Raw genomic sequence first — 23,779 nt, forward strand, 5'->3', positions numbered from 1 at the left:
CTATAATTATTTTTAACGCTTTATATATGTATTTACATGTGTACAAATATTAACATAGTGCAATATATGTTTGTAGCGTGTTAAAATTTCTTCAATTTGTGAAACCAACAATTAATGTTAATTTGGCCGTTATTACATGCATGTCAGCTCGTTCTTTCTCGTTTCATGTACATCATTTCACATGTCAAACTTTAAATGTCCGTTAACCCGTTCCTTCTCTCGTCCAAGAAATTAACTGAGCCTATCCCACACGCAAAGTAAAAGTAGAGGCCGGTTTTTTGTGATTTTTTTCAACTTCAAATCTATTTGTTCTATTTATTTGTTTTTTTTTTACTTAGATAGAAAACTAATTGTCTTTGAGTTCATTATTTATAAAATTTTGTCTCTAAGCTAAACGACCTTGATATCCTTGCGTTAATATTTGTTTACTTTAGTTTATCAATACAAGTACAAAAACACCAACATAAGAATTGGTGGACAAAATTATTTAGGCTAATATATTTACGAAAACGAATTATTTGGACTACTGTATGTTATAATTTATATTACTTTTGATTTTGTGAAATTGACTTACAATTTATAAAGATAGAAGATAAAGGTACTAAAAATATAAAGAGATATAGAAGCCATTTGATTATATCTTGCGTTCGTGGCATGGTGTGCTAAACATTTTCTATCAACTCTTAAATCCGTTTTCTTTCACTTACATTGATAAACCAAAGACAACCAATTTTAACGCATGAACCTAATCTTACTATGTTGGCCTAAAAGTCTCTTAATTGAATTATCCAAGATTGAATTGAAGTAAACGAAAAAAGAAATACCCATTTTCAATGTCTTTAGTGAATTAGACAATGCAGTTTGTATCATTGTATAAAATTGATTATGTACTTTTTCGGAAGTATGACTTCAGCATTTGTTACCTTCATTCTAAAAAAAATATGTAGTATAAATTAATAATATTGGTATTATAATATTTATTTAATATGTAGTAATTTAAATTTGTTTATTAATTTATAAAAAAAATTGTTTTAACATTTTTATCGCTTCAAATTTTTACATGAAATTTTAGAAAAATATAAATTGAGATAATTTGATATAAATAAAGCTAATATTTTGTAAATTTTGATTTCAACATTTCAAATTTAGAAAAAAACTATCTTGGAGATAAAGAAGAAAGGTTATAAATAAATTCATTTATTGAAACATATGATCTCAATTGTCGCGTTTAATAACTTATTAAACTATTAAACAAAAAAATATATATTTACAACTTAAAAACTTACAAAAGTTTTTGACTACTTTGATAATAAAGTTATAAACAATACTATTATATGATAGTTTGAAAACACAAAAAACAACTGTTAAAATACAATAAAAATTAGAGACCATCTCAAACGAAAAGTTATTTTCTGAAAAATCATTAACTATACATTTGTGTTTTATCTTATATATATATATATATATATATATATATATAAGTTATATGATTATTAGTTATGGATAATAATGGAATCATATATTTTATATAAGGGCTTTCCGAAAATTATTATCTAATCATCTAATCTAATTTTATTAAGTTTGATACTTGGAATTATTTAATACTTTATAATATATATTAAGGATTATTAATCTATCAAATTTTAATTTTATAGAAATTTTATCCAACTTATTAACTCTCGTTCAGTGATGTCACATGGTTGACCAAACACACAACAATACAATATCATTAAAATCATTTCATAAATGACGTACATATAAGTTGAAGTTTATTAAATGCTGTGTTGTTTCTTTTGCCGTCATGTTGCTTACGTTACGTTTTCAAATGGCGTTCACATAAGTCAAATTAAAATAGATCATTTGTTTCATTATTTCCTTATTTTGTCACATACATACAAATTTGCTACGTTTTTAAATGGCGTCAGTGCACATGCAAATATGTAATTCAATAGATCTCCTTTTTCACATACATACATATTAATTAATCTGTCTTATTGTTTTAAAATAAATATTCGTATGTTTATCAGTGTATGAAGATCTTGTCAATTGTTAAGTTTTGCAAAACTATATGAGAAGTTTAATAGGAAAATTTTATAGTTAATGACCGGAAACTTCAATGAGATTAATGAATATAAAAAAAAAATGGATGGAAAGCTAAAATCAACATCTTCTTTTGTCTCTTTTAACTTAATAATTCGATATATTAAAAAGCTATATATATATATATATTTTTTTTTACTTTTATTTTCTAAAATTACTTTTGTAAACTTTTATCCTCCTAATTGGGCAACCAATCAAGAAGTTATGTATTAATTAATGTGTGGTTGACAAAAAAAAACTATAATTTTTTTTGTTACGGAGATCAATTATTATAAAATAAATAAACATATTGTTAGATGTTAGATTAATCGGACTCTGAAAAACAAAGATTGACAGAGTTTATATATTTTTTTCTAAAGTTTTACATATGTAATAAAATAACGTACTTATATGTAGTAAACTCTACCGATCTTCGTTTTTTACGAGTCCGATCAAACCTACATATGACAATGTGTTTATTTATTCTACAATCTCTCTATAATAATTGATCCCCGTAACATGAAATTATATCATTTTTGAAATATCTAATCATTAGCTTAGATGTGACAAAAAAAAAGATGATGATTTTAGCTTCCAACCCATTTTTCATGACTCTTGGTAGTCTCATTGAATTCTCCGGTCATTAACTATAGAGTTTTCCTATTAAATCTTATTTGTGTTAATTTTCTCATATAATTTTGCAAAACTTAATTAACAAGATCTTCATAAACAAATCTATAGTCAATTTTAAAAATATATAACAATAGTACTAATTAATGTGTATATATGTGATAAAATGAGATCTATTGAATTATATAGACTAGATTTTGTACCCGCGCGTTGCGCGGGATTTTAATTTTAAAATCTTTTCTATTGATATAAAATTTGAGCATAAAATATAATCAATTAAATTTAAAAGATAATTTTTTGAGCATAAATATAATAATTCAAATTTTAAACACTAAACTTATTTTACGCAGCGATATATAACATATATATTATCGACGATAATATTTCTTTGACAAATAAATAATTTGATATATATCACGTGGTAACAAAGATCACTTAATATAATCCCACAAATAATAAACGGTATCAACACTCTCAAAGAGTTTATTTCTTATTCATATTCCATGAAGGTATTTCTAAAAGTTTTGATATTAATTATCGACTGTTGATCTAATTGTAGATATTATTTATGATTAAATGTTGATACGAACATAACATCATTCCATATAAAATGTGAATTTCCCGAGTTTTATGAACATTATTTAGTGTAAAAGTACATCTATAATACCATGTTGCTAGAACCAGTTTAGCGAGTTTGATTTACCCATCAAAGCTAGTGCAACAATAAGAGAATTTCTGACTAAGTCATCAATGTGCCTATCTTATTTTACTTTCCATGATTACATGGCCAAATGGTTAAACCCAACTTTGAATCTAATAATTTGTTTAATAATGTATGTCATGTATTTTCTAAGAACTCATTCGTTTCACACAATGAATGAGATCTCAAAGATACATTAGTCATGTGCATTATCTTTCTAAAGTTTTAGAAATTTATTTTCAAACTCTTTTAACTACCAGTTCTTTCGTCATCTTCTATGATGCAATCGTTGCCTCTCGACATCTACTTTCTTTTTACCTTCTATTGACTCACACATAATATATATTGGACTGTGAATTGATTTTCAAGACATATCATAACTATCTTTTCAATATTTCATTGATGAAATATCAAACTTAGTTTTTTTTATTCTGTTATAAAGTTGTACTTCCACTTGAGAATATGCTACACAAATTACATATCACTTTTTTTAGTGGCTTACATTTATTTTTAATATATTTTATTGTAAAACTCATGAATACTGTGATCACTGATTATTTATTTTTTAAAAGATGGATGATAAGGTTTTAAAATTTTCAAGATTTGTTTTTTATAATTTCACAAGATAAAGTTTGCATCTTACAATATTTTCTTCTTAAATTATAAATTTATGTTGAGTTTAGTAATTTTTTATTTTTCTTTAAGTAAAAATTTAATAATAACTAAAAATATGTAGTATATTGTTCTTCGAAACTAATATTTTACTTTGATTTTTATTTTCTTGTTTAAAGTTTCACATATAGAATTACATAAAGTTACTTCCATCCTAAAACTCATTAACACATTTAAAATTTTGAATACTGACCATATTTAATTTTTATCATTTAAAAGTTGAATTATATTAGTCTTACTTATAAAATTTTTATAGTATTATTTTATTATTTTAACAATTTATTTATTTTACATAATTCGTTTTTTATTTATTTAAAATTTATTATTTCTATTAATTACAAGTAAATGCATTAAATGGATGTTTTAAATTGATTTTAATGTAAAATAAATATTATTGCTTAGGTGGATGCTTAGGTGGACACCTTAGATGGAGAGAAGACTCTCTAATTATATATATAGATTTTCCGGTGTACTTACGGCATTTAAAAACGTAATTAATCTGTATGTAAGTGACAATATAAGAGACAAATGAAAAAATGATCTATTTTGACTTAGGGCATCCTCAATGGGGAATCACATTTGGGTGTTTTTAGAGTAAAAATATTGTTAAAATAATGTAAGATCAGTAATTTAGATCTTTTGTTAAAAAGCTGGTTATTGGGAGAACATGTTTAAGATCATAATTTAATAATATAATAATCAAAAACTTTTTAAACATATTACATTTATAAAAACTTATAAAAATTACATTTAAATTGCAAACTTAAAAAACTTATACTAAAATTCAAAATATAATACCAAATATTTAAGAAAAAAAAATGAACCAAAAAAAATTAAATCGAATCTGTTGTTTCCTTTCCCAATTTTTTTTATACTAAAATTCAAAATACAATACCAAAGAACCGGACTTAAACCGAAAAAAGTAAACTTGTGAGTAATGATAAAAAAATTAGTCATTTTATGAACAAATAAAAAAAAAGGAAGTTTCCTAGAATGTAAAGATAAGCGGTGAAACAAATACTATATTTCTCTTTTTGAAATAAAGTTACTATAATAGAAAGAAAAATACAAAGTCATTTATTAATCTTTAACGAACAACACTCTTTTTATTAACTGACAAAAGGACAAAAAAAAATCTCAAAAAATGAATCTGTTGTTTCCTTTCCTAATTTTTCCAACCAATCCCGAAATGACACGTCACCCCGCAACACCCACAAGAACAGATCCAGGACTAGAGCCCAGTTCCTGATCTTAAGTCCATTAGCCCATTTTTTTGGATTAAAAAACTGCTAAGAACATGGGAGTGGTCCGGCGTTGCAGATGACCTTATATGTACTGCATTTAAAAACGTAACGTAAGCAACATGACGTCAGAAGAGACAACATCAGCATTTAACAACTACGAGTTATATTCTAGATTCAAATTATGAAATTCAAATGTTGTTACGTTAATTCAATTTAAAATATTTAATTATCAAGTATTTTTTTTTGTAAATCTGAAATAATTAATTATTCAATTTGAAATCCAAACTTACAAAATATTAAATATATTTCTAGCAAATTATCTCAATTCATCTTTTTCTAAAATTTCATGTAAAATCTTAAGTGATAAAATAAAGCATTTTTTATAAATTGATAAATAAACTAAAGATAAATATTTTAAAATACCACTAAATTAAAGTTTTTGTTACAAAAGTACCATCTTTAATATTTTTCTTTCAAATATACAAGTACAAAACTTTTTAGTCCAAAAATACCACAAAACTGAAAAGTATTTTTAAGGTGTACTTTTTAGGTTTTAGGATTTAGTTTTGAAACTTTAAACTTTAATTTTAGTTTTGTGGTATTTCGGAAAAATATATTTTAGTGGTATTTTTGAGAAAAAAAAACTAGTGGTGGTATTTTTGAAACAAAAACTCATTTTAGTGATATTTTAGAAACTTTCCCTAAACTAAAATTACTATAAATTAAATAAATATTATAGTACCGACACTATTAAGTTATAAAGATTTTACTAGTAGTTCGTGACGTCTCAAACCTTACAACTAAGTGTTTTAGATGTCGTTATGGAATTGTCTATGTATGTGACTCATTTTGAGAATGAAGGTAACAAGTGCTGAATTAGATACTTTGGAAAAAACTGCAAACATTTTCGTCTAAAAAAAAATACCTAACAAATTTCATACAACCGTTTTGTCTAATTCACTAAAGACTTTGAAAATGGGTAATGTTTTTTTCGTTCACTTCAATATTTGATCATTTCATTGAGGAGACTCTTAGGCCAACATAATAAGATTAGGGTTCATGCGTTAAAATTGGTCTTCTTTGGTTTATCAATGCAAGTGAAAACAAACGGGCTAAAAGGTTGGTAGACAAATGTTTAGCACACCATGCCACGAACACAAGATATAACAATTTGCCTAATTATTCAAAAGCCCTTCCAATTCGTTATTTTTTTTGTAATTTTACTTTACATCTATAAAACTAATACCACTTAGTTAATTAAATAATTTAAAAGAGAGTACTAATTAGTAGATCTATTGAATTATAGTTTGTCGATGCACTGATATAATTAAATAGAATTAGCTAAATACTTTAGACCAACAACCGCATTTAAAAAGGTACCTCAATTTAACTCAATGGTACTCATTTTACCAATCAAACTAAATATGGGAAACAAATGAAAGAGATGGTATCAGCAACATGATGTCAAAACTCAAAAAAAAAAAAAAGACAACATTAGCATTTGACAAAGTTTGACCCATTTTTTACATTTTAACTTTATATTCTAGATTCACATTGTGAAATGGTATTCAATGATTTTGCATTGTTGTGTGTTTTGAGGTTAATGATGAAGTTGGGTTAACCACATCACATCACCACATCCGAGTTCATATGTTATCATCTATTATAAATTTATGGTAACCGCAAAATCCTTAATATATACTCCCTCCGTTTCATAATATAAGTCGTTTTAGAGAAAAAATTTTGTTTCATAATATAAGTCGTTTTCAAGTTTCTATGCACTTTATATATTACTTTAATATTTTATAATTATTTATATTATGCAGTCTCTTTTATGATTGGCTGAACTTTGTAAAAGTAAATCTTCTTAATCTGCGTGTTTAAAGATAAAACGACTTATATTATGAAACGGAGGGAGTACTAGCTATAAAATAATTTAATTATTCTATACAAGTTTTTTCTGCAAAAAAATCCCCGTCATTCTATTACTTTTTGTAATTTTACTTTCCATTTCTAAAACCTGCAAGTTGACTTCACAAAGTCAATAATAATATGTAATTAATACTTGAAATATTTTAATTATTTGATAATGTATATTAAAGAATATTAGTTTATCTAATATTAATTTATAGAAATTATATCTTAAATATATTTGCGCATCTCTATGTGTACAATATATGAACTCATATGCTGTTATGTGGCGTGATTAACCTAACTTTATCATTAACCTCAAAAACACAAAAATGCAAAATTATAAATACCATTTCACAATATAAATCTAGAATATAAAGTTAAAAGCTTAAAAAATGGGGTCAAACTTTATATAATGCTAATTTTGTATATATATTTTTTTAGTTTTGACATCATGTTGATGATGCCATCCCTTTCATTTTTTTTCCCATATTTAGTTTTTTTTTTTGTTTTTTTTTCTTAACTCATTTTTTATTTTATCACATATATTATGTAAACATATTTATTACTTCTTTAAATGGGGTCGGGGGTCTAAAATATTTAGCTAACTTTAACTACACTAGTGCACCGGCAAATCATGATTAGTACTCCTTTCAAATTTCTGTTATAAAATGACTATTGTTTAGATTTTCAATATATATTTCCAGAGAAAACACAAAATTCCAATTCAATTCTAAACTAATAGTATAAAAATAAATACAATACCAACAATCAATAATTTTTAGGAGATAATTTCATATACTTTCTTAATTATGTGAAAATTATAAAAATGATATTTATTGAGAAACGTATGTAGTGATAATAGTCAGAATTTCTATCCAAATTAAAAATTTGATTTGAATTTTACCTTGCCATAGGCTTGATTATTTGAGATGAAAACAAACTGATCAACGAAAGTAACAGAATTGGCCAATGACTGCAACTTCAAAAAAAAAAAAAAAATCACAAACAGTTTAGAAATTCGAAATAACACTTGATAAAGTTCATAGTGTTCAATGCTGAAAACTTTATATCGATCCAACTCATTAAGTATTGTGAACTAGTTAGATTTCAATTTAATGCTGGTTTGATTTAATGATTGCAAACGAAAATTCATAAATGATAGATTTTAGGTTTAGAAATTAAATACCTTGTGAAAAATCAATTTCATTAAGTTATCAGAAAGATACTTTCGTCTAAAAAACCAATGCATGCATTCGATGACGGCGACACAGAAGATTAGGTTTGGAAATGGAGATTAAGTTTAATCTATCTCTTGGTATTCTTGTGAGGAAATTGATTTGGCTAGTAGATTGGGGATGGTTAGTTGGTGGTATTTCGATTTGGTTAATCATGGATCAAAGAAATTTCTTATTTTTGTAGAAAAAATTTGGATCTGCTTGAGGCTAAGAAAGGATTTGATGGGTTGTTAATGGCAAGAAATTTGGAATATGTATCTGGGTGACTCTACTCAAGATGTATCATCATAGATCTGTTGAGGGATGAGATTTTGAGCGAGAGTTGGGTTGGGGAGATGGATTTTTGCGATTGATGGATTTGTTTTTTTTTTTTATTGTGTCATTGTGATATACTCATGCAAGCAGCCCTGACCCAATATAAATAGGGATCCTTGGGCAAAAACTTTTTATGGCCCTTGTATTTATTTTTTAGCAAAAACAAATATATATTTTCAAGTTCTTACTTTTTTATTTTTTTAAAAAAGCTAAAATTTAGATTTTTCTAGTAAAATTTTTGGGCTTAAGTCATTTTTCTATTAAATTTGGATCCATTTTATGTATAACTAAAAAATATTTAGTTAGGTCGGGTCTATTCTCAAGCTTAGGAAAATAAATCACATGGGTGTCTCGGCCATTGCCCCTATGTCCATCCTAGTTGGGCCGGATCTATTCCGAGGCTCAGGGAAAGGAAAGTTTAACAAAGAAGAACGTTTGAGAGTCACGATCTCCTTTGTTAAACTTAAACGAAGGATTAGTAGAATCAAAGAATTTTGATTTAAAATGGAAGGTCTCACGATTTTGTTGACGCATGAAAAAAATTTAGAATTTTTGTCACTAACCTTAAATCAAAAACTTTTGTTTATTTTTTTAATTTCGAGTAGATCTCTTCATCATGATAAGGCTCATTTTATTTTTGTTTTCAATTTTTGTAATTTGTTCCTCGAAAATTATGTCATCTTTCTTCGCTTCTTCCGAAGCCACCTCAAGAGAGGAAATATTTACATTGCCCTACGGAACATTATTTCTCTCTCTCTACCATGAAATATAGATTCTACAATTTTTAATCTTTTCAAGAAACACCGTATTAGGAAAATGTTAGTTCGATTCTTACCTGAATCAATCGCCATAGGAAACCCATCTTTTCCAACCCATATTTAATCGAATCGAAATTTTCGATCCTTTAACCTATCGAATTTGAACAATTCACTAAAATCGGTTTTTGGTCAGATCCAATTATTTCCAAATAATCAAGAACAAGGGAATAAATCATGCCCCAATTAAGTGTACATCTAACAATATGTTCTACAACCTCACCATGACAATTGATCCCAATAACATCGACTCTTTCTACCTATCGAATTTGAACAATTCACTAAAATTGGTTTTTGATCAGATCCAATCATTCCCAAATAATCTAGAATAAGGGAATAAATCATGCTAATCTTCATTTCTGAGAGCCCGATCAAGTGTACATTTAACGATTTGTTTTCTACAACCTCACTATGACAATTGATACCCATAAGATGGAAAGTCTTTAACATTCCACAATATCGAATCATGAGATTAAAGGAAACAAAAGAGGCCGCTAACCCTAAATTGCCACCCGTTTTCTCATGATCTCCAGTAAATTCATTAAAGTCCAATCATGAACCATGGAGCTTTCCTATTAAAACCTAGCTGAGTTAGTATCTCCCACACATGTTTGCGAAATTTAACAACCTGATCGACATAAACAAAAGATATAAACACTATTTGTTTCCCGAATAATGCTTTAATATCAACAACCCGATTACTTGCATAAAGAACCTCTAATCTTATTATATCGTCATTGTAAAATAAGGCTAAATCTCCGCTAGACCCGCAAGACTCAACCGTATATAACTTACTATAACTACTTTGAGATAGAAAGTTTTGTAAATAAGAATAAGATCTTTTAGTTTCCGATAAAAATAAAAGAACCGACTTTTTGTTCTTCCATATGTCATGCTAATAGTCTTCTATCAAGTGTTCCTCTATTCCCTGACAGTTTCAACTTAAGATCTTCACGTATCAACCTATGGTATCGAGATCGCCACCATCCCTTCTTTGATTCCCTCCTTAGCCTTATGAGTATTTGTACCTACAGCTTTTTGTTTTGATATCACATACAAATTTTTGAAACATAGCCTTAGCCACCAACAGGTTTCTCCGGAGAAGCCATATATTGGGAAAACATTTCTCTTGTGAGTATTTGTTCCTTTATTTTTGTCCCAAAAGGTTTGTATTTCAGGTTTCTATTAATTTTGAGAATAATTTTCTTCATTGCCTTATTTGTATTTTCAATATCAACCTGAAAAGAATTAGACTACTAGAGAAGTGAGAAATACCTTTTGAGTTACCACTTTCGTCAACAGAAAAAGCCCTCCCCTCTTCATCAGTAGCGAGAACGTGGTATCCTCTCATCCTGATATTCTCCTTCATATCCAGTAAATTATATGTGCTTTCTGTTAATTTTATGCATTCAGTTAGATCATTATCCTGCATCTCAGGAACATCCTCCATTACCAAATCACTCTTGCTAGTTCCCATCTTCATACCCTTAGAAATCTGAGAAACATTTTGAGGAACTTGAGATACCTTTGATTTTGGTTTAGATTGGTACAAAGGCTTTGTTGATTGTTCTTAGCCTCGTGCATTAAATGTCTCAGACTTGATCTTATACACTTGTCCTATTAATTTAAATTATTTTCGATTGTTTTCAGACTTGAACATTAACTGTTTTTCAGAAAACATCTTTGAGGAACTTGAGATACCTTTGATTTTGGTTTAGATTGGTACAAAGGCTTTGTTGATTGTTCTTAGACTTGTGCATTAAATGTCTGAGACTTGATCTTATATACTTGTCCTATTAATTTAAATTATTGTCGATTGTTTTCAGACTTGAGCATTAACTGTTTTTCAGAAAACATCTTCGAGTGCTTTCGAAACCCTAATAGTTCATTTATTGGCACATTTTTATTTACTTTCCAAACATAATTCACGAAAATTTTGAAAATTTTCCATGATAACTAATCCACAATGACGTTAATCACTACAATTTTGAAACTTTTCGAATATTAACTAACCCACAATTTTTACCCTAATAAATACAATTTAAAGGTCATTTTTTCGGATTTCGGAATTGAATCACATTTGAACTCACATCCAAAAAATTGTTTTATCTTTTTGCTTTCTTATCGATTGTTCTCTAACTTGAGCATTAAATACTTTTCGAAAAACATCTTTGAATGCTTTACAGAACCCTAAGATTTCATTCATTGGCACATATTTATTTACTTTCACGAAAAAATATATTTATTAAAATTCAATATTTTTCCGCCAACATAATCTTACACTCGTCTTATTAGTATAGATTATTGTCGATTGTTCTTAGACTTGAGCACTAAATGATTTTTTGGAAAACATTTTTAATTCGAGTGATTCTCGGAACCCTAACAGTTCATTTTTATTTACTTTCCAAACAACAAATCACGAAATTTTGAAAACTTTCCGCATGAGAACTAACCCACAATTTTATAATCTAATAAATGCAATTTAAACGTTGTTTATTTGAATCTTTGAATTACATATAATTTAAATTCACATTTTCTAGATAAATTTATGCACTTGTCCTAAGGTTCTAAATTCTTGTCGAATCTTATTTGACTTGAGCATTCACTTTTTTTCCCGAAAAGCATCCTGATCGGGTGCTTTCCAAAATCCGGACAATTCATTCATCGGCACACTTAATTTACATTCCAATGATCAAATCGCGACAATTTTGAAAAACTTTTGCATAATATATAACCCAAATCCCTTTCATTAAATAGGTAGCTCACTGGATTTTAATACGAACATTACCCTGTCTTACATAGTTAAAAAACGTAAATAAGTTAGTTAATAAAATAAATCTTTCTTATATTAGTATATTACCGTGTAATACTTCTTTATTCAAATTTTAATATATATTTATCAGCTTGCATGCAAAACTTGTTCTTCTTTCTTTTAACTTTTAGTAGTGATATACTCTTGGTACACATAAAGATAAGCGTTACTAATGACTCAAATATGTATATTAACGTTACAACTTTTATATTAATTAATTCATTTGTCACTTGTTTTTTATACCGAATCATCAACACCAAGTGCTTTTTTTTTTTTAATATTGATATCAGTGTTACAAAAACGAAAAAAAACTTTTTTTAATAATTATTTTGTCTCTCTATGAAAACCTTTTTTTTTTTTTAAGTTCTAGTAATACATTGTATACACAAAGAGAAAATTACAAATGACAATAAAAAAAAAAAAGAAAAAAAGAAAAACGTTACAATTTCTCTGATTACCTTTTTTGAATGTAAATTATTTGAATTTGTATGTATATATTTGTAATAATTGAATTTAATAGGATTTTTTTTGTAACTTATAAGATATATAAGCTATAACGACTAAGATGAAAATATGAAATTTTTTAGAGTGTGAATAGTGAAGAGAAAACGGCCAATATCAACCCTAACTATTTTCATGCGTCCTTTTTCAACTCAAACTCTAGTTCCTTGTACTTATCAATCCGAACCCACATAAATTTTAAATAACAACCCGGAACTATGTAACTGTTAGTCAATTTTAACATATATCCGTTATTAAATAATGTAACAAACCTGAATTATGTAACATTTAGCCAATTGAATAAAAGAATGATTCAGATACAAAATAACAGATAATTACGACTTAACAATTCCAATCAATAATGACAAATACAAAAAAGACTATGTTGAAATTGGCTAACGGTTACATAGTTCAACTTTGTTATTTAAAAATTATGTTAGTTCGGGTTGATAAGTACGGGAGATCAGAGTTTGGATAGAAAAAAACCGCATGGAAATAGTTGGGATTGATTTTGGCCATTTTCCTAAATAATGAACCCTCAAAAAATAAAGGTTTAAAGGTTTGAAGGTTTGTTGGAGTTCAAAAAAACCCCTAAATTTGAGAGTTTGAGGGCTTATTGAAGATATGATGTTACTAATATATTGTATATCCAACAATAAAAGTTACAAATGAGGAAAAAAAAATAATACAGAAAATAAAATAGATAATCATTAATTCTAATATTATTAATTCATTATTTTTCCTTTTATTATCTATTTGGACTATTCATAGTTAAATCCTATCCGTAGATCAAAGAATCTTTATTTTCCGCAGAGAAAGAATTTTTTCCAAAAAAACATCCTCGAGTGCTTCCCGGTACCCCGACAATTCATTCATTGGCACATTTGATTTACTTTCCAACGATCACGACAATTTTGAAAAATTTCCGCACCCAATATTTTATACGGAGATACTATTTTACATTAAAATTTAAATCCGTAAAATGTTTTATTAACTATTATATTATTATTATTGAAAAAAAAATATTATATTATTAATAAATTTATTAGATGAAAAATATATATATGTTATTTAATTAATTTAATCTTTTATATATTAATATCACATACTTATTTATTCAAAATTTTATATATAGTTATTAGCATGCAAACTTGTTTTTCTTTTTTTGAACTTTTAGTAGTGATATACTTGGTACACATATAGACAAACCTAAAAATGACAACAAAAAAAACGTTACAACTTTTATATTAATTAATTCTTTTGTCTCTTTTCTATATGTAATTATCAGCATGCAAGACCTGTTTTTCCTTCTTTTTATATATATATATATATATATATATATATATATATATATATATATATATATATATATATATATATCAGTGTTAAAAAATAGAAAGAAAAAGAAAAGAAAAGATTGTTTTTTTATAACTTCTGTATATTAATTAGTCTCTTTATTAACATGCAAAACCTGTTTTTTCTCTTGTTTTTAAGTTCTAGCTGGTGATACATTGAATACACAAAGATATAAAATTTACAAATGACAAAAAAAAAGAAAAATAAATATTAACGTTTCAACTTCTCTAATTTTCCTTATTTAAAACTTTATTAATACATTATCTTTTTTTTTTATCATCTGAATTTATTATTTATTGCAAATTATGAGAACTGTTACATAGACGATTCTACAACGGACAATTCCTTCCGACCCTTATCAGATCCACGAACTCCTTCATCTCCTTTTTCATGCTCACCTCCTTCACCTCCTTCTTTATGCTCACCTCTTTCACCTCCTTCTTCATAGTTTTGATGGATACTTCCTTCTTTGTGTAAAAACGGCTATAATTGTACATCGCTGGAGATCTCCTGCATACTTGTCTCCAATAATCTGTAAATTTATTAATAAATCGCAGTATCTGGAACTCGAACCCCAAACCTCTGGGTGTAGAAGCATTAATGAACCCTTAGTCAACCAATGGGCCAAAGGGGCTTTCACTATTAATACATTATCTACACAACAATAAAAGTTACAAATAGCGAAAATATATATATATATAAAAGATTACAGTTTCTATATTAATTCTACATTTTTCGTATTTTGACTAGTTAAATCCTATCCATTAGATTAAAGAAGAAATTTTTTTTTGTGTCCGTAGATTAAAGATGACAACAGTTTCTTAATTGAAAAGGTTTGAGGATGAAACAAAATCAAATTCATATTAGCCAACGTGGCAAACATCTCGCGGTGTCCTTGTCTCTATATAACACATCTATGACTCATATGGGATATGTACGATAAGTGATAACATATCTCTCTCTAGCTATCGCTCTCGCTTCAGATTTTCACACCAATCATGGCAGCTTCTGCAACATCAAAGCTCCTCGTATCCGACATCGCCTCAGTTGTTGATCACGTCCCTTCAAACTACGTCCGACCAGTCTCTGACCGTCCAAACATGTCTGAGGTTGAAACTTTTGGCGATTCTATCCCCTTAATCGATCTCCAAGACCTCCATGGACCTAATCGAGCCAACATTATCAATCAGTTTGCTCATGCATGCTCTTCTTATGGCTTCTTTCAGGCAAGTCCATGAACAATTCACGTTCAATCTCCTTACCAATTTACTAGATTTACTTTGTTTCTTGAGTTACACTCTTATATTTTTCCTCGAGTTTACACTGTTTAAATCATTTTTCTCTGTTTTCTTTCGACTTCACTATGTTTTTATTGTAAGCCACTGTGTTCCCTTTGTTTTATTATAAAAGAGACTGTGTTATGCCCGATCAAAATGTTACTGTTGCATGTTCCAGATCAAGAACCATGGAGTGCCAGAAGAAATAATCAAGCAAATGATGAATGTGGGAAGAGAGTTTTTCCATCAATCAGAGAGCGAAAGGGTGAAGCATTACTCTGCGGATACCAAAAAGACAACAAGACTCTCCACAAGTTTCAACGTTTCCAAAGAGAAAGTCTCTAACTGGAGAGACTTCCTTCGACTCCATTGTTATCCTATCGAAGATTTCATTCACGAATGGCCCTCAACTCCAGTTTCTTTTAGAGAAGTCACAGCTGAATATGCTACAAGCGTTAGAGCCTTGGTTCTGACACTTCTTGAGGCAATCTCAGAGAGCTTAGGCCTTGTGAAAGACCGTGTAAGCAATACTTTAGGAAAACACGGTCAACACATGGCTATAAACTATTATCCGCCGTGTCCGCAACCCGAGCTAACTTACGGACTTCCCGGACATAAAGATGCAAACTTGATCACTGTTCTTCTTCAAGATGAAGTCTCTGGTTTACAGGTTTTCGAAGACGGTAAATGGATTGCTGTTAATCCTATTCCCAACACTTTTATAGTCAACCTTGGTGACCAGATGCAGGTAATTAGGAAACAAATTGAAAAAAAAACTCTGTTTTGTTCACTCTCTTTGTGCTAACTTTATGTGCTTATTTTGTTTCTCCTCTTAGGTGATAAGCAATGACAAATACAAGAGTGTGCTACACAGAGCTGTTGTGAACATCGACAAAGAGAGGATATCAATACCGACATTCTACTGTCCTTCTGAAGATGCTATGATTGGTCCAGCACAAGAGCTGATCAATGAGGAAGAAGACTCTCATGCTATTTACAGAAACTTTACATATGCTGAGTATTTTGAAAAGTTTTGGGACACAGCATTTGCAACTGAGAGCTGTATTGACTCGTTCAAAGCTTCCACCGCCTAAGATATCATCGTTATAACTAGGTCGGTCCTTAGTTCTTGATTGGAACTCAAAAATCCATTTTGTGTTGCCATTTCAAGATCAGTAGTTTTCAATAAATAATAAATCTGCTTAGAAAAATAAAATAAACCGTTCTTGTAACAGTTTGAACTCATTATGCTTTTATATTTACACTTATACATATTGTAGAAGACATTCAAGGAGGAGCAATACTAGAATGAAACACAGAAATCGATCTCGCGGACTCGAGGGTGCTCATGTTAGGCAGATTCGTGGCTTCAATCAATGCCTATTGTCCAAAAAATTAATATGTTTAAACATCATTGCTGCTGAGAAGATCCAATGTGGATTTCATATTGAGGAAACTAAATCCCAAAACATAGTGTTCCTAGTAACAAGTTCTTACAACATATGACTTTCTAGCTACACTATTCTTGTTCATGTTATATGCTCACTTAAATCTAAACGAATCACATATATCTCTCAAGCTCATGTTTATTTGCAGCAAGCTATGCCAAATGGTCAGCGATACCAGCTCAGACCATTTGCGCATTCTATTTCAAATCAATTCATTTGGCCAAGGAAGTTTCCAGCGAAGATCGCAATTAAGCAACAACTACCGCAACATATTAATCGTGCATTTTTGGATTAGTAGATTAGGAAACCTGGTTGTATCACTAGTCAGCCGACAACAAGCATTGATTTGGTGTTGAAGATGACATGTTATAACATAGTAAATACAGTCTCTATCTTATTTACTATGTTAAACTTCCGGTTACACTCTTGACATGTAACATTTCATCTTCAAATATATATAAAACACTTGAAAAAAATATACTAATGATTTCCTCCGCGACATTGCAGGGAGTGACCAAATTAACCATGAAGGGTCCAAGAATGATTTCAAAGCGAAAGCAAGTACTAAAAGGCATATTACAGGGTGGTTTAGAACACACCATAGCAAGATCAGAGTTACCGCAACCATAACCGAAGTTGCCGCACAACTGATTAAATCTTCCTTGAACAGCTTAAACTTCATCCGCATCCACTTCTGTCGACTCGAATAGTCTACTTTCCTTACCTTGGCTTCACCATCTTCCTCGTTATAACGAGAGATTAGCAAACCCGGTATTCTAGTATCGAACTCGGGTCCTTGCGGTTCCTACACTCTCCGTATATTTCCTCTGCTCCTTGTACATCGTCAAGCTTAAAGAGCTTCTCCAATAGATTTGCAGTTGGGCTAATATCAAACAGCAGTAGTAATAACTTACACGATGTATATATCACATGGCTTGGAAAGTGAAAGCACAACATCACACCACTCAATATTAATAATCATTCTAAATTTCTAATATTAAATAGATTATCAAACATGTTGTTTCTATAAAACATTTATTCAATTATGATGTTATGTCAAATCATTGTCGGAATTAGATAAAGATATTATAAGATGCTTATCATGAAGCAAAAATGTGGGCGTAAAAAAAAAACAGGCCCTGAGTAGGCGCATTGTCTTTGTCCTTCATGCCTTAAATTGGTAAACTTCCTACGCAAGAAACAAATTAACTTCGCTTTCTTAATTTATTTGAGTTGTTTTATAAGATTAGGTCATCATCTTGTCTACAGGGAGACTCTCATGAAACGTGACGTTAAAGAACTTTTGGGGAACATCAAAGGAACTGAGTGGCTGTGAATATGCAATGTAGCAAAAGCTTTCCTTGCAAAGATATTATATTCAGCTGATTGACATCAACTTAACACACAAATACACAATGGACCTAGCGGTCTAGCCACCGCGTTGTGTAAGAACGTTAAAGGTTCTGCTCGTGGTAATTAGATGGTTCTTCTGAGTTGCTTGATGTGATACTGTCGTTTGTTGTATTTGATATATATCTTCATTATTGGTGTAAACGTAACATCTGTAATTCCTTGTAAACTGTGGATTTCAAGATAGTGAAGATTTATGGACTAAAGTACCACACGAGATATAGCCTTGACATAGAACACGACAAAAGTGGTTTTCTCTAGAGAATTGACTAGATCTAGTCAATCTCAAGAAAGGTGTTAACAAGATGATCTACGAATCTCCCAATCTCATGTCTTGTATATATCCAGCCCCGGCCCAATATATTTGGGAGTCTTAGGACAAAAGTTTTTTTTTTGGCCTATTATTATATAGAAAAAGAAAATTTAATTATTTTTTTCAAAAATTCGCATATTTTTTACAGTAAAAATTGTTATATTAAAATTTTGGGCTTTTTTATACTTTTACTTATAAAGAATTAGACCTCTTGAAATATAATTCTCATACTAATTATATTTTTTAAAAATATTTGGGCCTATTTTATATATAAAATTTTTTATAAAAAGAAAAAAAAAACTCCAACCGTCGCATCTCCGCCACCCCTGAGCTGAGCCGGGGTTGTATATATGTAGTATGGTAGACTAATTTATCACATCTACTAAACCCTTATTGTATAGTCTTGGGAAACAAGAAATCGACTTAACCTACTCACCAAAAAAAAAGAAATCGACTTAACCTAGCCCTAATAATATTAACTAAACATCATTTATCGTGTGATTTTGAAACTATAAACAGATGCATAGGTTTCTGACAAATTAAGTAGGAAAGGTGGGTCTTTTTATTATCATTAAATCTGTAAAAGTTTCCTTTTGTTATTATTGGACGATTGTGCAACTCAAAGTCGAACTATAATTAATATTTTCATGGAAACGAAAAAAGTCGTCTAAAATATATTTTACGTTATCGTATCGCTTGGAGATTTCACGCAAGTGCTTGCTGATGCTATCTTAGGGATCTTAGAGTTAAAATTATTGGGTTTTTTTTCATATAATATGTATAACGTTCCAGTTCATGTGTGTGCGTGTCAATACTTCTTTTGAAACTTCTTCTTTTTCTTTCTTCTCTTAATTAAAAACAAATTGTTTCAACCACTCTACGAAGAAAACACTTACTGATCATTTTTGTAATTGTAATTTATATTGATAATTAAAATATTTTTCGTACGAATGATACTTTCTGACGTGTATATGACTATAGATTCTATCTCCACAGAAAGAAAAGATCCCAAAAAAATAATCTATTTGTTTTCTTTTTTACAAAAATAATATTTCTTTTGTTGAAAACTTTTATGTTGCTTGAGATTTAAAGTTTTAAACCTCAGATTTTATAAATATACGATGAACCAAGTCGCTTTGGTCCAGTGGTAAAAGGAGACAATTCTCGCGACCTGGATTCGAATAGCATTAGTCATCGGGGTTCGAGCAATTTGAGTTTTTATGGGTCTAGGATTAGTCCTTGAGCTTAAAAAGCTTTTATGGTCATCTGAGTTATTATATATATATATACGAATATAGCACTTGTATGTGGATACAAGAATAATAAAATTACATATGAGGATAAACTAAAATAAAACAAAAATATAGCACTTGTATGTGGTCTGGTGGTAGTTGGATCTGTGATAAGTCGTAGATTCGCTATTTCCTGATTTCGATTTATACTACTAACACAATTACAAACATGTTAGAAGACATGAAATTGGACCATAAGTTGTTGGTGATGGTTGTGGTGTGCGTGATTTCTCAAGTAATACATGATACATTCAATCATAAGGTATTTATACCGGGTCGATTTACAAGAGCCAATGGTACACTAAAGACTTGCGAAACTTGTTCTTAATTAAAATCTGGAAGTTTGTTTGTTAGTTTTCAGATTTGTAAATAAAAATAAATAATAAATAAATAATTAAACTTATAAATTAAAGATATTGGAGTATAGGGTATTTCAAAGAACAATGATTAGTAGGATACATGAAACAAGGAATTCAATAATGAAGAATCGTTCTCAAACAAGAATAGAAGTTTAAATTAATTCTCTTTCAAGACATTAGTCACTAAATTTGACTACTCGATTACTAAACTTTCATTTGTAATTTCCTAGTCAAATTCTCATTATCAAACATGTTCATTTGGTTTACAATGCGTTCTAGCATCAATTTTCGTAGGTTAAAAACACATTTTTCAATTAACATTCGTTCAGGCATACACTTTTGATGCATAGAAAAATCTATCTTATAAAAAAGGGTGGTCAGTCATATTCTAGCATTAAAAGTATGTAAATCAAAGAACTTAAGTATAGAAAATTTCTAATGACAATCAATCCAGTAATTAATTGAATCTTCTACTAAAAACCCCTAAAACCCAATTATGAAACTATTCATACATAGAAAAAGAGACAAGAGATATAGATGTATGATTTGATTGAATAGATAAGAAATATGGTTTTGACCCGCCCTACCTCTAGTCGGGTGGATAGGTCAGAAAGATCCCCAGATGTTTTGACCCGTCTTACCTCTGGTCGGATCGATCAGGCGAATCCGCAGACATTTTGACTCATCTTACTACCTTTGATCGGGTGAATAGGCCGGGTCAACTATTTCTTAACGTATTTTCATACTCTTTAACCATCAAAATCTCACCAAATAACCATCAATTTTTATTTTTAAATCAAACTTTTAAAAATCCACCAAATCATCACGTATGTTTCAAAGTCTCTTCAAATCTAAAATACATATATCAAATCTTCTAAAAAACTACTAATCCAATACACCCTTCTAATTAATGTATTTTTCCTTTGGTAATACCTATTTATATACAACTAATTTTCGTGTTCTCCACCATAGGTTATATATTCTAACTCCATAGTTACGTACGTCGACCAAAAACATATAACTTTATCGTGGTTTCATCGTTGATTTATTCACTTTCAGGTTGGGAGATCAGGATTTGAATCTTTCGATAGTCATTTTAATCATATTTGACAATTTTTCCAATTTTTGTTTTAATTTTAGATACGAAAGGCGATCACATGTTTTTTGTTCTTTTGATAAAGTGTAGTTATAATCTCATCCAATACCGGGAACTAACCTTTAGGTATTCTAATTTAAAGAAGAACCTTCTGTAACAAAGGAGAATTAAATCCGATGCACAAAAAAACTCACTATTTTGTACTATCATTAGACCACCACCCATTCGCAACTCCGAAAGACAACCACATATTGTAGATTTAAAAGACAATCTTAATCACATTTCCATTAATAGTTTTCCTTAACGTATTTGGTGGGCATGATTTAACAGCTCAATTTGGCAGGTCAACGAATCAACCGTGCTTAAAACGTTATATATTTTTTAACTTAATATAAGACTACAAATCAATTTTTGAAAAAATCAAAAAGTCATAGTCATTGTTTTTCTTTGTTAATTCATATACAGTCATACAAAACATTGACAATTTATCTACTTGTTTAAAACAAATAATACAATTATACAAGTGTTACTTTAGTAATACTGCCGTCCGTAACACGGCAACATAAACGGAGAATGACGCAACATTGCCGACGTCATTTTTACAATGTTCCTAAGATCGCCACTTATAAACACATTAAACGTTACATTTGTGTATATTATATAGAACTATAGAGCATCTTTGTCCCTTTATATTTCATCTTTTGACATGATCAAATTACCAAATCATGGCAACTTCTGCAACATCTAAGCTCTTAGTGTCTGATTTCGACTCCTCCGTTAGTCACATCCCTTCAAACTATGTCCGACCAATCTTGGACCGTCCAAACTTGTCCGAGGTCGAGAGTTCCAGCGATTCCATCCCTCTAATCGATCTCCGGGAGCTTCATGGACCTAATCGAGCCGAAGTTGTCCAGCAACTTGATAGTGCTTGTTCCACTTATGGTTTCTTTCAGGTAACTCCAAGTTTAGTATTGCTCTGTTTCAACACAACGTTTACTCTGTTTAAGCTCTGTTTATTATCTTCTAGATCAAGAATCATGGAGTACCGGATACAACGGTAGATAAAATGCTAACCGTAGCAAGAGAGTTCTTCCATCAACCCGAGAGCGAAAGAGTCAAACACTACTCGGCAGATCCAACAAAGACGACGAGAGTCTCCACCAGTTTCAACATCGGCGCAGACAAAATCTTGAATTGGAGAGACTTCCTAAGACTCCATTGCTTTCCCATTGAAGATTTCATCGAAGAATGGCCTTCTAGTCCCAACTCTTTCAAAGAAGTAACAGCTGAATACGCGACAAGCGTAAGAGCTTTGGTTTTGAGACTTCTTGAAGCCATCTCAGAGAGCTTAGGCCTTGAAAGCGACCATATAAGCAATATATTAGGCAAACACGCTCAACACATGGCCTTTAATTACTATCCACCATGTCCCGAGCCCGAGCTAACTTACGGACTTCCCGGACATAAAGACCCAACCGTCATCACTGTCCTTCTTCAAGACCAAGTCTCTGGTTTGCAAGTCTTTAAGGATAATAAGTGGGTCGCTGTTAATCCAATTCCCAATACTTTCATTGTCAACATCGGCGACCAAATGCAGGTTTGGTAATCAAAACAAATCAGTTTCCTTTGTTTAACTTTTTATAGTATTTTGGGTTTAAATTCCTCTGTTTTGACACTATATTGTGCTAAATTAAGGTCATAAGCAATGACAAATACAAGAGTGTGCTCCACAGAGCCGTAGTGAACACCGAGAAGGAGCGATTATCGATTCCTACATTCTATTTCCCTTCGACAGATGCAGTGATTGGTCCAGCACACGAGCTGATCAATGAACAAGAATCTCTTGCTGTTTACAGAACCTTCCCATTTGTTGAGTATTGGGACAAGTTTTGGAACAGATCACTCGCTACTGCTAGCTGTCTCGACGCCTTCAAAGCTTCAACAACCTGAAGAGAGTCTATATTGTAATCACTCTTGAGTTGGCTCTTTAGTTATTATACGTAATCCAAAAAATATCTCTATCTTCGATATATTTAATAAGGACGTTTCAAGATCAGTTTGTTTCTTATGAATATTAGACCATGTCCATAGGTGATACAATTAGAGTATCAAGAGCCCACATATAATATTTTAATGGATCAGATAATGAATTTGGGCCTGATCAGTATCACTGCAGTGATACTTTTGATATCCAGTATTGGGTGACGTGACGGCTCCTGATTCGTCCCTGAAATACATTTTTTTGTGAAAGCGGGAAAAAAAAAAATTCACCAATGCATTTGTAATCCTATGTTTTTATATATTTATTTTT

General features: G+C 29.9%; 2 protein-coding genes and 2 long non-coding RNA genes across 6 annotated transcripts; 3 read left to right on the forward strand and 1 right to left on the reverse strand.

The window, feature by feature from the left end:
* Positions 1 to 5,167: 5,167 nt before the first annotated feature.
* Positions 5,168 to 9,197, reverse strand: LOC110227189. Of its 2 annotated transcripts, none has more exons than XR_002330973.1 (3): positions 8,426 to 9,197; positions 8,144 to 8,212; positions 5,168 to 5,416 (listed from the first exon to the last, which is right to left on the reverse strand). It is a non-coding gene; the product is annotated as an uncharacterized LOC110227189 (long non-coding RNA). The 2 variants fall into 2 exon arrangements; XR_002330972.1 differs by having other exon boundaries at positions 8,144 to 8,218.
* Positions 9,198 to 15,157: 5,960 nt separating this feature from the next.
* LOC9310701 (protein DMR6-LIKE OXYGENASE 2) lies at positions 15,158 to 16,914 on the forward strand. Of its 2 annotated transcripts, XM_021020629.1 has the most exons (4): positions 15,158 to 15,499; positions 15,729 to 16,298; positions 16,387 to 16,664; positions 16,831 to 16,914. In XM_021020629.1, exons 1-3 carry the CDS (start codon positions 15,272 to 15,274, stop codon positions 16,642 to 16,644), a joined length of 1,056 nt encoding a protein of 351 aa, XP_020876288.1. In that variant the 5' UTR covers positions 15,158 to 15,271; the 3' UTR covers positions 16,645 to 16,664; positions 16,831 to 16,914. The 2 variants fall into 2 exon arrangements, with proteins under 2 accessions (XP_020876288.1, XP_002872518.1); XM_002872472.2 differs by lacking the exon at positions 16,831 to 16,914 and having other exon boundaries at positions 16,387 to 16,796.
* Positions 16,915 to 17,499: 585 nt separating this feature from the next.
* Positions 17,500 to 18,625, forward strand: LOC110227817. The gene is made up of 2 exons (XR_002331504.1): positions 17,500 to 18,178; positions 18,268 to 18,625. It is a non-coding gene; the product is annotated as an uncharacterized LOC110227817 (long non-coding RNA).
* Positions 18,626 to 22,114: 3,489 nt separating this feature from the next.
* Positions 22,115 to 23,540, forward strand: LOC9308588 (protein DMR6-LIKE OXYGENASE 1). Its single transcript, XM_002872473.2, has 3 exons — positions 22,115 to 22,421; positions 22,496 to 23,065; positions 23,164 to 23,540. Exons 1-3 carry the CDS (start codon positions 22,194 to 22,196, stop codon positions 23,416 to 23,418), a joined length of 1,053 nt encoding a protein of 350 aa, XP_002872519.1. The 5' UTR covers positions 22,115 to 22,193; the 3' UTR covers positions 23,419 to 23,540.
* Positions 23,541 to 23,779: the final 239 nt, after the last annotated feature.

Source organism: Arabidopsis lyrata, assembly GCF_000004255.2.
Source record: "Arabidopsis lyrata subsp. lyrata unplaced genomic scaffold ARALYscaffold_6, whole genome shotgun sequence".
Classification (NCBI taxonomy): Eukaryota; Viridiplantae; Streptophyta; class Magnoliopsida; order Brassicales; family Brassicaceae; genus Arabidopsis; species Arabidopsis lyrata.